The sequence below is a fragment of the Clarias gariepinus genome, chromosome 21, assembly GCF_024256425.1.
Source record: "Clarias gariepinus isolate MV-2021 ecotype Netherlands chromosome 21, CGAR_prim_01v2, whole genome shotgun sequence".
Classification (NCBI taxonomy): Eukaryota; Metazoa; Chordata; class Actinopteri; order Siluriformes; family Clariidae; genus Clarias; species Clarias gariepinus.
This window is the reverse complement of record NC_071120.1, coordinates 21,838,244-21,850,098: the sequence shown is the minus strand read 5'-3', so window position 1 is coordinate 21,850,098 and position 11,855 is coordinate 21,838,244. Positions and strand designations below refer to the sequence as shown.

The window sequence follows — 11,855 nt, the reverse complement described above, 5'->3', positions numbered from 1 at the left end:
CAGGTCGCGTCCCAAATCAACACTCGCTCCCTGTTTTAATGCGCTCCGTTACGGGTGATAGGACTTAACTCTTAGGCACTATATAGTGCACGAATATGCTATATAAAATCGAGCCACACTTACTCTGCTACAGCTATCTTGTGCCGTTATAACTCTCTACCGCCTTCTACAGGTTGGAGTGATATAACAGTGAAAAACGGGAAGCTAGAGCTAGGTTATGAAGAATCGTACCGAGTTGTCATTTATGTATGTTTTAATTCATGAATTGGTGATATTTTACACGTTAATTTGTTCAATTGTCCCAGCTAGCTGTTAAGCTAACGTGAGGGCGTTTAGCTAGCTAGCTAGCTAACCAGTTAGCAGGACAAAAATGTATCTTTTGTACACAATCCTTGCTGCACTTTTTTCTTTCCTGCTAATGAAATGGATGAAGCGCAGAAGATACTGCATGGATGTAAAAAGACTGGATGGAAAAACCGTCCTTATAACCGGTAAGCAAAGCTGATAAAATACATGATTAAATAGACGTTCAAATCACGCTTGCTCCCTATATTCAAGCACTACCTAGGGGATGAGATAATGGCACACGCGCGCCGAGTAGTGCACTACGCTTTATACGATGAGTGGTTTTAAATACAGCCATTGTGCTTTAATGGTACATTTAATACATACTGTATATACATATGTAGTGTATATTTCTATTTTTATTTCTGGTCATAACAATACCTGGATTATTATTTTAATTGGTTAAAATATTTAAACGATGCTTAAGGTATTTATTTAGTTCTCCCTAGTTGTTTATAATAATTTGACCCTTCTGATATTGTGATTTTTTAAATTTATTTAGTAGTATTATTATTTATGTATATATTTCTGGCCAGCCAGTGTATATATATATATATAAAAAATAAAAAAATATGAAAAATTCAACTTTTTATGATTAATTTCATGTATATGCACAAATCCAAGAGGGTAAAAAAATTCCATAAGATTAACCGAATACATTTTTAAATGTTGGTCGCAATATTACGTTTATATATTGAAAATATGTTTTATATAATCATAAGGCGTTGTGTACAACTGAAGTAATGTTTCTTAACACTAATAAGATATGTCTCATTTCATACGATCATGTTAAACACTAAATGATTCATTAATTTAACTCAGTGTCTACGATCTTATCACCTTGATTTTATTTATTTATGTATTTTTATTTTCAGGTGGTAACTCCGGCATCGGCAAAGAGACGGCTGTGGCTTTGGCCCTTCGAGGAGCCCGAGTCATCATCGCCTGTAGGGATGAAGACCGAGCCAGGAAGGCTGTGCGAGAGATCCAAAACAGGAGCCATAACATAAATGTGCTCTTCATGGAGGTGGACCTGGCCAACATGAGGTCCATCCGAGAGTTCTGTAAGAGCTTCCTGCAGAAGGAGAAGAGGCTGGATATTCTCATCAATAATGCAGGTGAGAAAGAAACCTTTCGATGACATTGTAGACTTACTGTGTGTATCGCAGGCCTATGTAATCTTATCAAAGGAGGTGGAGCCAGTTTTTTTTTTTCAATAATTGCAGTTCCTCTTCCAGCCAGCATGTGGCGCTTAAATATTAGAAACCGCTCCTTTAAACAACAGCACGTACTGTGTTAAAATTTCATGGCATGTTTTTTTTAAGATCCTTATACATCTACAATAAAAAAAAATATATATATTATATATATATTATTTTAGAATGATGCTGATAGAGCATGATCAATATGAACATTTGCCAGTAAGAAGGTAAAATATATGTACAATAAATGATCTAATATAAACATATACAGTATATTAGTGTTTGGTAAACACATCTTTGTTGGTCATCAGTGTCTCAAACCACAGGAATTAAAATATGGATGGAAAAAAAAACATAAGTACTCATATACTTCATGTAAAGACAGATGTCTAAAAATTCCAATGACTACGGAGTGTCAATATCGGTGAATAAGACGCTGTATTCTAGTCATGGACTCCCCTCTCTCTCCAAGGAGTTCCCGGCGTCCTGGACTGGACCGATGATAATTTTTCCATGTGCTTCGGGGTGAATCACCTGGGCCACTTCCTCCTGACCAACCTTCTGCTCCCGCGACTTAAGGAGAGCATGCCGAGCCGCATCATCACCCTCACCTGCTCCAGCTACAAGTACGGAAAACTGGACTTCCAGGACCTTAACTACAACCTGTTCCCTTTTTTCACCTACTGCCGCAGCAAGCTGGCAAACATCTACTTCACCCAGGAGCTCGCTCGCGTCATGGAGGGCAAAGGAGTGACTGCCTACGCTGTGCATCCTGGTGAAATAAATATACACACACACACACACACACGATACCTAAGTGGCGATTCAATCTCTAATTACAAAATGTTGCCACCTCTGGACCTAAGCAAAACCAGAATACAGTTTAAAATGGAGGGCTGAAACACTGACAGCTTCTTCTCACCTCTCTTCCTCGTTGCAGGTTACGTGCAGAGTAACTGGACGTCCCACTACTCCTTTTTGTACCAGCTGCTTATGAAGGTCATCATGTTCATGTTTTACGTCCCGTGCGAGGCCGGGGCACAGACGGTCGTGCACTGCGCCGTATCGGACGAGGTCACGGCTCACAACGGGGGTTACTTCAGCGACTGCAGACCTGCCTCGTTAAAACCTTACGCCAAGGACAGTGGAGTGGCCAGAAAACTCTGGGAGGCTAGTGAGAGACTGGTCAAACTGGTCTAAGAGCTGCCTGATATTTCTCCCCCTTTTTTTTTTTTTTTTTTATGAATGGGTTTATTTATGGAGTAATTATCATTTCATTTTTCTGTTCAAAGTGTTAATCTACTGATGATGTGACTAGAGAAACTTACCTCTTGGTAAAGTAAAGTTTATTATTGAGACAGTACCGGCCTCTTTTTCACTTCAGCATAGTTGCTGTTAAAGGGAAAAAAAAAAAATATATATATATATATACACACACACAGTATATATAAAACTTTTACTTCACATTTCTGCACGGCGTTGCTTTACCTATCGACAATAGTGTGTATTACAGTATTTGAAGCAGAAATTTCACCACCTGCTAACTATAATGCATAATGCGCAACTTGCCTTTTCTTCAAGACACGCCTAATAACCTACCAGGTGTTCAAACTCAGGGGTGGTGCTGCTCGCAAATGCCAGAAAAAAATGGTATGTTCACAATCGAGATGAACTAATACATACAACATTTGATACTTAAGTAAACTTGAAGGTGTGTACTTTTACTTGAATAATATTTGCTCTAAAGAATCTTTACTTTTACTCAAGTATCGTGAGTGGAACCTTGGATTGTGAGTAACTTGGTCTGCGAGCATTTTGCAAGATAAGCAAAATTAAAAAAACATGTAACTTCATAAACAAGCAAGGTCCTGATATACGAGTAGTACACATATGATTTGTCTGCCGAGTTTCACATGATCACAACTGAACCAATGGCCCTTCTCTCATGCACATGCTACGGGATTGTAGGTAATCGTCTCCCATGCTCTGTCTTGGTGTGCATGCATCACTCGTATAGTCAACATCTGCAAAGCAAAAACAAGTGTCATTAGAGATGTTCCTTGTTAAAGAGGTTCCTGATGGAGCACAAACACACACTAACTGAAACACTGCCCTATCAAAGGTAGAGTGCAGGTTAATTTGTTTTATTTTTACTTTACAATTTGTATTTATTATTTTTATATGAATATTTTTGGGTTGTGGAACAAATCATCTGAGTTTCCATTATTACTTATGCTTTGATATACGAGTGTTTTGATATACAAGCAAATTCTGCTTGCAATCCCAGGTTTAACTGTACAGGATTTGTGTACTTTGGTCACCTCTGCTCATAGGAAACTTGATCATATCAACAATTACATAATTTTAATTCGTTTACATGAAGTGTCGAATAATAAGACAATAAACAAAAAAGACGAGGAGAACTCTTAAGTATTTAAATCTTCATTTTTATTTAGAACACTTGAACACATTTCCTTAAGTCAGGTAACACATAGCAAGTTTGAGAACAGAGCAACAATAAGAGTAAGAATAATCTGAGAAATAAAAGACTAATATCTTATACAGGAACCCAAAACGGACAGCGGGCTACCGTGAAGAGTTCAACTTCAGAGCGACTAGGTGAAACGGAAGAACGGCAGGGGAATTCAGAACGGAGTAAAACGATACTGTACTGGAACAACCGAGTCGAGTGTTCACGTTGTCAGTGCAGGTAATATTACTCCGTCGTGTTCAAATTCTCAGCTGTTTCGCCTCTTACGGAATCTTACCGGCAATGTAAAAGCAGGTACGTCTAAATCTTGACTTCCCTGATGAATAAGAGCAACTGGGAGTTCACTCTGCAGGTCTAAGTGTTTTAAGCGCCACCGCTATAATTACTTCAGTGTCTATCCATTAGAGTAAAGCAATTATTCGTGCGGAATTTCAAATCCAATCCTCGGGTTAGTTCCTGTTCATTCAGACGTGTCGGCCCCCTGCACTGACAACAAGGAGCTTAAATACAAAAGCATGCCTTGAAATATTATCACCCATTTTATACTCTTGATCTCATCAGTGTTAGTATACCTTTTGTTTACATAATCTTCATCTCCAGACAAAAATATTATTTTTTTATTTTATGCACTTACAAAGCTTGGAAAATAGATAAGAGAAAAGTTTAGTTAACCAGCATTCAATAGAAAATGAAAATAATTAAAAATGAAAGAGAAGGAACACCAAACTTTGTGTTTAGGTGACATGTCATGCAAAGAAAGTTCGGCTAAAATGCTAGTAAACTGCTGCTTTAATACTGTGTCCTGTTTATTAATATTAATAATAATAATAATAATGTGCATCACTTATTTTACATGATTATTTTCAATGGTAAACACACAAAGAAGAGAACATTAGTACATTTTACATGCTGTTTTGTTTATTTTTTTTTAAAGATTTTTTTTATTCAAGGAGTGAACTGGTGTAAAGGAGTGAAACTTTTAAAAATTTTAATAGCACACATATAAACATATGTAGCTACTAGTCTCATATCACTTTGTGTCAAGACAAGACGAGATGAGCCATCCAGAGTGGGACACAAAGGGGATCCACAAAGAATCAGCTCTGAAATACATCCGGCCCGAAGCACAGCACTAGAGCCAAAACAGATACCCAGCCTGGTTGCCCTATGGGGTCGCTCCAGTTCACGAATAGGACTAAATGATTTGCTGTAAAAAATAAAAAGGGGGCTTCGGAGGGGGGAAAAAAGAAGAAAAAAAAATGTGCCCATCGAAGCTGTAAAGATAATATTCACTGAAGACTGATAGTCACTATGCTGTAAAACAGTGAGTGAAAAAAAAAGCTGTACAAAGAACAGAAGTTAAAAAGCATGACAAAAAAAACAAACAAAAAAAACCTGTGATAAAATACTTAAATAAATAAATACATAAATAAATAAATACAACCTGAGGACACAAATGATGAATAAGCCTCCGAAACAGCCTCGTTTCAAGGACAAAAAGCTTCTCCCGTTCGCCTGATCATTAATTAGGCTTTCTCTTTTGTTTGAGTCCCTCACACTCGTCTGCAGCTCGATAGCTCGACTAACGCCGGTACAGCCCGGCTCTTCCGCACGCGAAATACTGTACGTCATCTGTCTTAAGTACACTTCATGTAAAATAATTGAACTTTCAAACTCCTTATATTACAAAAAAATATATATATATTCCCTGACATATATATCTCTTTGATAAGTTTGTCACTTTAACGATACCTCATACGCAGCCTATCTTATCCTCAGACCATCCCTCGACTTCTGGCGTAGCAACTTGCTTTTGAGTACAAGCACACTCCTTTAAAGAAAAGTCTTTAAAACTTAAAAAAAAATGTATATATAGATCTATATATTTTTTTAACCTTAACTTTATTTAACCCTAACCTTAAAATATATACTTATATTAAATATAACAGGAAAACATTCAACCTTTATGAACTAGAAAATTTGAAATGATATTAAAACACAACGGGAAAAAAAAAACACAAGTTCTGTCAAATTATAATTCAGATCTTCACTCACAGCCTTAAAAGGTTTTGCTACATCCTCCCTTACTTAAAATTAATTGTTTAGCCATGCATCAGCTTTGAGCCAATACAAGGAGCCCGTGTATGTGCTGCTTGTGCTGTTAGGACAAGACGGGGATTATGTACTGTAGATGCAGGCCGGAGTAATATGTAGCACCTTTAGCTGAATTATGGCTTATAATGCGAGTTGCGCTGACATGCTACTGATGTACGTACACAAACTCCCACGCATACTATCTTTAATAAAGTTCAGTAACTGGCTTAGCTGAGTATGAAGAAATATTTGATGGGCTTTTTTTTTTCTTTTTTTTAAATACTGATACTACAGTCAGCGTCAGAGCTGCTGAGGATCAGTTTTAAGTACGCAACGATATGTAAGCACAGCAATATTATTTCTTGTTTCCTTTACGATCGTGCCGACGTCTGATTTCAAAAAGAAAAAAGAAAAAGTTCAGCCTGAAGTCACAACAGGTAGACGAGCTGATTCAGAAGAGACACCGTCATTATGTCTGTTCTTTTCTCACTGATGAGGGAAAAAGGGAACAACGAACGACTGGAAGACCCCAAACACATTGCTGTGCATCACTCTGTTTAGCTCTACCCTAACACACATACCCACAAACACACACACACGTGTGGTCGATCGAGCTTTGAATCATCCCACACCAAACACTGTGCTTCAACTCTGATTTTGTTACTATAGAAACAACCACCGTGGATACACCGAGTGTCATGCTATCTATAAAAAAAAAAAAAAAAAAACAACAAAAAAACCCCGGAAAACTCAGAAACCATTAGCATCCAGAATATGAACTGTACAAATGACACACCATTGCTTCTGTGTAGTAATCATATTAATAAACAACAGTAATAATATCAATGATTAATATGAATTCGGATATTAAAAATGAGTGAACACGCAGGCTCGGCATTCACACTGAGACAGTGAGAGAGAAAACGTGACGCGTTACAGCGAGTTGGAGACCGCCCCGCTTGGCTCATTTACACACACACGCGGCATGGTGTGGCGACACAGTGGGAGGGGGAACAAGGGAGAGGGGAGGGGGGCGGGGTGGACATTGCACAGAGACGTGATTGACAGGTGAAGGCCGGAGCCCAGTGTTGAAGGGTCAGGCACTGACACTGGACTTCTCCTTCCTCCCTCTCCCTTCCTTTCTCTCTCCCTCTCTGGCTGGACGATCCTCTCGCATGTGGCTACAACAGACTGTCCCTGCAAATAAACACACACTATTGCAGCTTAGAGCATATGACAATTTAATTCTACAGTATAAAGCGTTACTTTATAATTCAGTGTGTGGATCTTAAGAAGAGCCAAAGCTAATCCAAAAAGATCCCAGATGTGTTTTAACAACTCACCTTCACTGCAGTGGAGCGGCAGGAGCTCCCGAGCAGTGGAAATGGACATTCTGCCACTTGGAGTCCCGGCGATGCCACACCCTCGTCTCCTCCGATTGGCTGCTGCGTGGCCGGCCCTGTCCATCCACGTACTGCGTCAAGCGGATGTAGGCTATGCAGGCGGCGTCTTCGCCGATCAGGTGCACGTGAGGATTCAAGATGGTGGTGTGGATGGGCTTGCTGTTCTTAGACAATACTGGATGAGAGAAATCACACACTGAAATAAAATGTGTTATAGCTTTTCTGATGTTAATGTGTGCCTGTGGTCAGCTCTGTCACCTAGCGATTGGAATAAAGGCTGGAGTATGGACTTGAGGGGAAGTATAAAAAAAAAAAAACCCTACCAATGAGATTTTACTTCCCAATTTAGTCACCAGCCAATACCTACCCACACACCAGCTTTCCTCTAGTAGAGCTAACCCTTGGAGCCTCCCTGCTTGCATCTAAGAAAAGCTGAGGAAATATTTGGCGCCCTCTTGATTGAGGTGGTTCTCAGCTCCAGTCCTGGAGGACCTGTACCCTGCATGTTAGTGTTTTCATAGCTCTTAGCACACCTGATTTAACTTATTAACTTAATTAGAAGTCTTAACTTAATTGAAGTGGGTGTGGTATAGCAGGAAAAACACTAAGGGCGTTTTTTCGCATAAGGGCCCAAGGATAACAATTATCCCCAAAGTCTGGTTTATTTCGATCAGTGAGAACACAATCGTTCTACGCTCGGCAATCATACCCGAGTCCGCTGGAAAAAAGGTGGTCTCGAGAATGATACGGTGTACGGATCGAATCAGAGATGGAAACCAATCTGATACTTCCTGAGAATGGAAAAAGATCATCAGTGCTGTTAATCTCCTCTGAAATATCTGGCACGCATCAATCCCATCCTTTCATCTACATGGTTAGTGTTGATACAATTTGAAGACATGCATGACCTTTTTTTTAAGAAATATCAAAAATACTAGGCATAGCCTATAATATAAGTGAACTATGGATAGCAGGGGAGAGAGAAGGGGGCAGCAATCGTTCCTGGCCACGGTACATATCAATCATGCCTAATGTGAAAACACTCAGCTCTGTGAGTACCTAAAATCCAGCCGACCACCCCATCTTTTCAGACTGTTCACAATGCAGTGAGAAACATTCAGAGTAAAGCCATATCTGCCCTCTTCCTCTTACATGAGCACAAAGTTGGTCACGATTGCCTATTTTTGCTCTGATTAATGAGGGGAGAGAGTACACCATTCCAGACAGCTGTGGAATCACAAGACAGCAGTAATTTTAATGGCTAAAGAAAAATACACTATGTTGGCTGACAGATTTGGTGTGAAGACATTAACTAAAAAAAAGGCATTAGGTCCACCAATCAAAATGCCATCCAAAAAAAAAAAAAAAACAGACTTTAGATACTTTACCGAAGGCAACCAATCTCGTGAACAGTTAAATGTTACTCATTGTGCAATAAAAAAAGATGCAAAATATTAATAGCCGCAATACCACTGATATTTATTTGATTTATTCAATAATGCCCCACATCCAATTTCATCTCTTGTTAAGTTTTTTTTTTCCGTTTTTCGTGTTGTCATGTCTGGAAGCAAAGAAAAAAAATCATTTTTTATGTGCAGACATACTTGGCAATAAAGCTCTTTCTGATCTGATTCTGATTTATTATGAATGATCTGTCATTAGTAGTAGTAGTAAAGCTGTGGGTGTCTTCTTCCTTTGATAGTTCATGAGATGTTGTACATTCAGAAAATCTCGATAAACCCCTATGAAAATATATGACTAAATCAAAAAGCTTAATGAAAGAAGCCGCACTTTCTTGTTTTTTAATGACAATTGGTGCACTCACAGTTGTCAAAGTAGAATCTGTGGAAGTCCATCCCCTCCACCAGGTTCCCTAGAGCCTCCGGCTCAAACGAGGTCAAACCAGGATCACAAATTTTACTGGACAAAATAAAAAAGACATAATGCACTCATTCATCCACTAAAACACTATCCAAAATAGAAATCATACACCCACATCTTTAAATAAATATTTTAGTGACTTACGCATAAGCTTCGAAGTCTCCATTGTTAATGGCCTCGATAAGCTGTTCGGTGATTTTAATGATCTCCTGTTTGCGTGCTATTGAAGAAAGCAGGCGAAGGAAAAAAAAAATAAAAAAATCAGGAAACACATTTTCTGTCTTCCACTCAATCATTCTTCCACATACAAAAAGCCACACGGTGAGGTTCGTGCTTGTCATGAATCGACTTTTAGAACATTCTCTTCATAATGCTTGGATCCTGTGAACACCGGCACGTCAACCATGATGCTTCAAAACATCAGCTTTCCCCAGTCACACACTTTTGCTTTAACTTTAACTCTGATATCCCAGAGCAACACACTTTCTCCAGCATCCTTGAGAAATCAGTCAAACCAGGTCAGATGCGGGTTAGTCCGTTAGCATTATAGACGGCCTCACGACAAACTATGTCATGATTGTACGTAAATGTACTCACGGTGTAGTGCGGGCAGGGGGCTGGAGGAGGGTTGTGGAGGAGGAAGGGAGGACTGGGAAATTTGGGACGGAGGAGGAATAGGGTTTGGAGCAGGAACAGGGTTCGGGGAATGGTGTGGTGGTGGTGGTCGACTGTGTGTAGCCGAATCAGCATCGGCCGGGGGGACTGAACTCTTGCGCACGTTGCTCACCAGGTCGGTCAGACGCGACACTGCACGTTTCAGCATATAAAGCAAATGTTGAGGAAAAATTAGAGATCGGGTGGGACAGGAAGAGGTGATGAATGGAAAGAATGACAATGGACTAGGTAACAAGGAACTACAGTAAATGCAACGAGAAAAGAATAAAACAGCAGAAATAGGGAGTTTATAGCCCAGACTATGATTTATAAAAGCTTAATAGTTGATATGGAATGGGCATTAATGTCAAAATGCCTAGGCTTTATATTTTGGTGTCTCTTAGCTCTGCGTTATACTTCATCATAACTATGCATGTGTGTACGCAAGATGGCTTTTCCAAATGTCACATGATTATTAGGCGACATTGGTTGGATGACCTCAGAAATGACTGCTATGCATAATGATTAAATACCAAAGTATATGATAGTGGCAGTATGGCCTGCTGTGCAACTTATACTGTATTTAATATGCTGAAAACGTGACAGCAGATTCACAGTGAAGAACTAAATACCAAGCTAACAAAACAATTTCGGACTTCCAATTTGGTAGAATTTTAGCTTCAGGTTAAATAAGCAAAGCCAAGGTGTCCACACTCATATGATGAGGCATGATGGCAGCAGTAAACTCAATGGCACCAAATAAGCTGGCCCAAATAGTAGGCGAAATCTTGTTCGTTCCCGATTTGCCTCAAACTGGATGTATCTGTTCCATATCTTCCAGATACGCCAACGGTGCCAATTACGTAGCGGCCATGTGCGCACACATACATATAGTTACATGTCCAGTACAACACCATCCTTATACTTACTCTGCATGGGAATGTTGGGGGTTTGGGGGGTAGGGGAGGGGGTACTGGCACTCCCCTCACCATCAGTCGCAGGGCCTGAGCCCCTGCGTACCACACCCAGCAGGTCCGAAAGCTTGGTGGTGGCTGGGAGGGCCGAGAAACGAAGGAATGGAGAGGGAGGGAAAAAATCAGAGAGAAAGAGACAGGAGTCAAACTTGAGGGATGGAGGACACAAGACGACACAGAAACAGCAGTGGAAAATGTGAAAACAGACAAAAACGTTTAGGTGCCACATGTATTTAACTGTTGGACTGGTTTGTTGGTTGTCGAAGTTTTTAAAAAATCGGATTGTTCCCAGCTATGTCCTCACTTTCCCTCAAGTCAAAGTTTGTTGCATGTTTTCTAGCTGGACATCAAATCACATCTGGTTTTATGCTACTAACTTGCTTTTTACTCACTGGTGCAAAGAAAGCAGTGCAGTAACTCAACCAAACCTTTTTTAAAAAGGTTTTTAAAGCACTGATTTAAAATGTTAAAAAAAAGTTGCAACCAAATGATTGCTACAAGCGATGTGGTGCAATACCACTAATAACAGTGGAAGCAGTACAGCACCATGTAACACTGTGTCCTTTATGGACAAAAACAAGCATTGTGTCTCAAATTGCACACATATATACAATTGTGACAGCAACAGTTACTAGCACTAACTAGCTAAATCTTTCTGGAAGGCTTTAAACCTATTTTTAGCTTCAAACCTCTTAAACGTAAAATCAGTGTTTTTAATGATATGCAGATAACGACAACATTCACAATGACGGCAGCAACAACTGCTTACGAGAGAGAGTGAGAGCTCATCATAGTGTTGAGCATCCCAATG

The 11,855-nt window shown here is 39.6% G+C and overlaps 2 protein-coding genes across 25 annotated transcripts in view; one reads left to right on the top strand and one right to left on the bottom strand.

Moving 5' to 3' along the window:
- The first annotated feature begins 174 nt into the window (after window positions 1-174).
- Window positions 175-2,910, top strand: si:dkey-174n20.1 (uncharacterized protein LOC796174 homolog). Of its 2 annotated transcripts, XM_053480767.1 has the most exons (5): window positions 184-246; window positions 439-491; window positions 1,221-1,463; window positions 2,020-2,322; window positions 2,488-2,910. In XM_053480767.1, exons 1-5 carry the CDS (start codon window positions 218-220, stop codon window positions 2,745-2,747), a joined length of 888 nt encoding a protein of 295 aa, XP_053336742.1. In that variant the 5' UTR covers window positions 184-217; the 3' UTR covers window positions 2,748-2,910. The 2 variants fall into 2 exon arrangements, with proteins under 2 accessions (XP_053336741.1, XP_053336742.1); XM_053480766.1 differs by having other exon boundaries at window positions 175-491.
- A 1,063-nt stretch (window positions 2,911-3,973) lies between these two features.
- Window positions 3,974-11,855, bottom strand: part of camk2b1 (calcium/calmodulin-dependent protein kinase (CaM kinase) II beta 1) — an 87,049-nt gene continuing 79,167 nt past the window's right edge. For 13 of the 23 annotated variants that reach the window (XM_053480762.1, XM_053480764.1, XM_053480763.1 and 10 more), the window contains 4 exons: window positions 9,561-9,636; window positions 9,361-9,455; window positions 7,476-7,710; window positions 3,974-7,329 (listed from right to left, as the gene is read on the bottom strand). In XM_053480762.1, the coding sequence (XP_053336737.1) occupies window positions 7,478-7,710; window positions 9,361-9,455; window positions 9,561-9,636 (404 nt within the window). In that variant the 3' untranslated portion in view covers window positions 3,974-7,329; window positions 7,476-7,477. Of the gene's footprint in view, window positions 7,330-7,475; window positions 7,711-9,360; window positions 9,456-9,560; window positions 9,637-10,013; window positions 10,224-10,999; window positions 11,123-11,855 lie in introns of all 23 variants that reach the window. The other 10 variants (XM_053480741.1, XM_053480743.1, XM_053480749.1 and 7 more) reach the window with 1 other exon arrangement.

Coding starts and splice junctions, on each gene's coding strand:
- si:dkey-174n20.1 (XM_053480766.1), top strand. CDS start 371: ATGTATCTTTTGTACACAATCCTTGCTGCACTTTTTTCTTTCCTGCTA. Junction 1,464..2,019: donor TATTCTCATCAATAATGCAG/GTGAGAAAGAAA, acceptor TCTCTCTCCAAG/GAGTTCCCGGCGTCCTGGAC. Junction 2,323..2,487: donor TGCCTACGCTGTGCATCCTG/GTGAAATAAATA, acceptor TCCTCGTTGCAG/GTTACGTGCAGAGTAACTGG.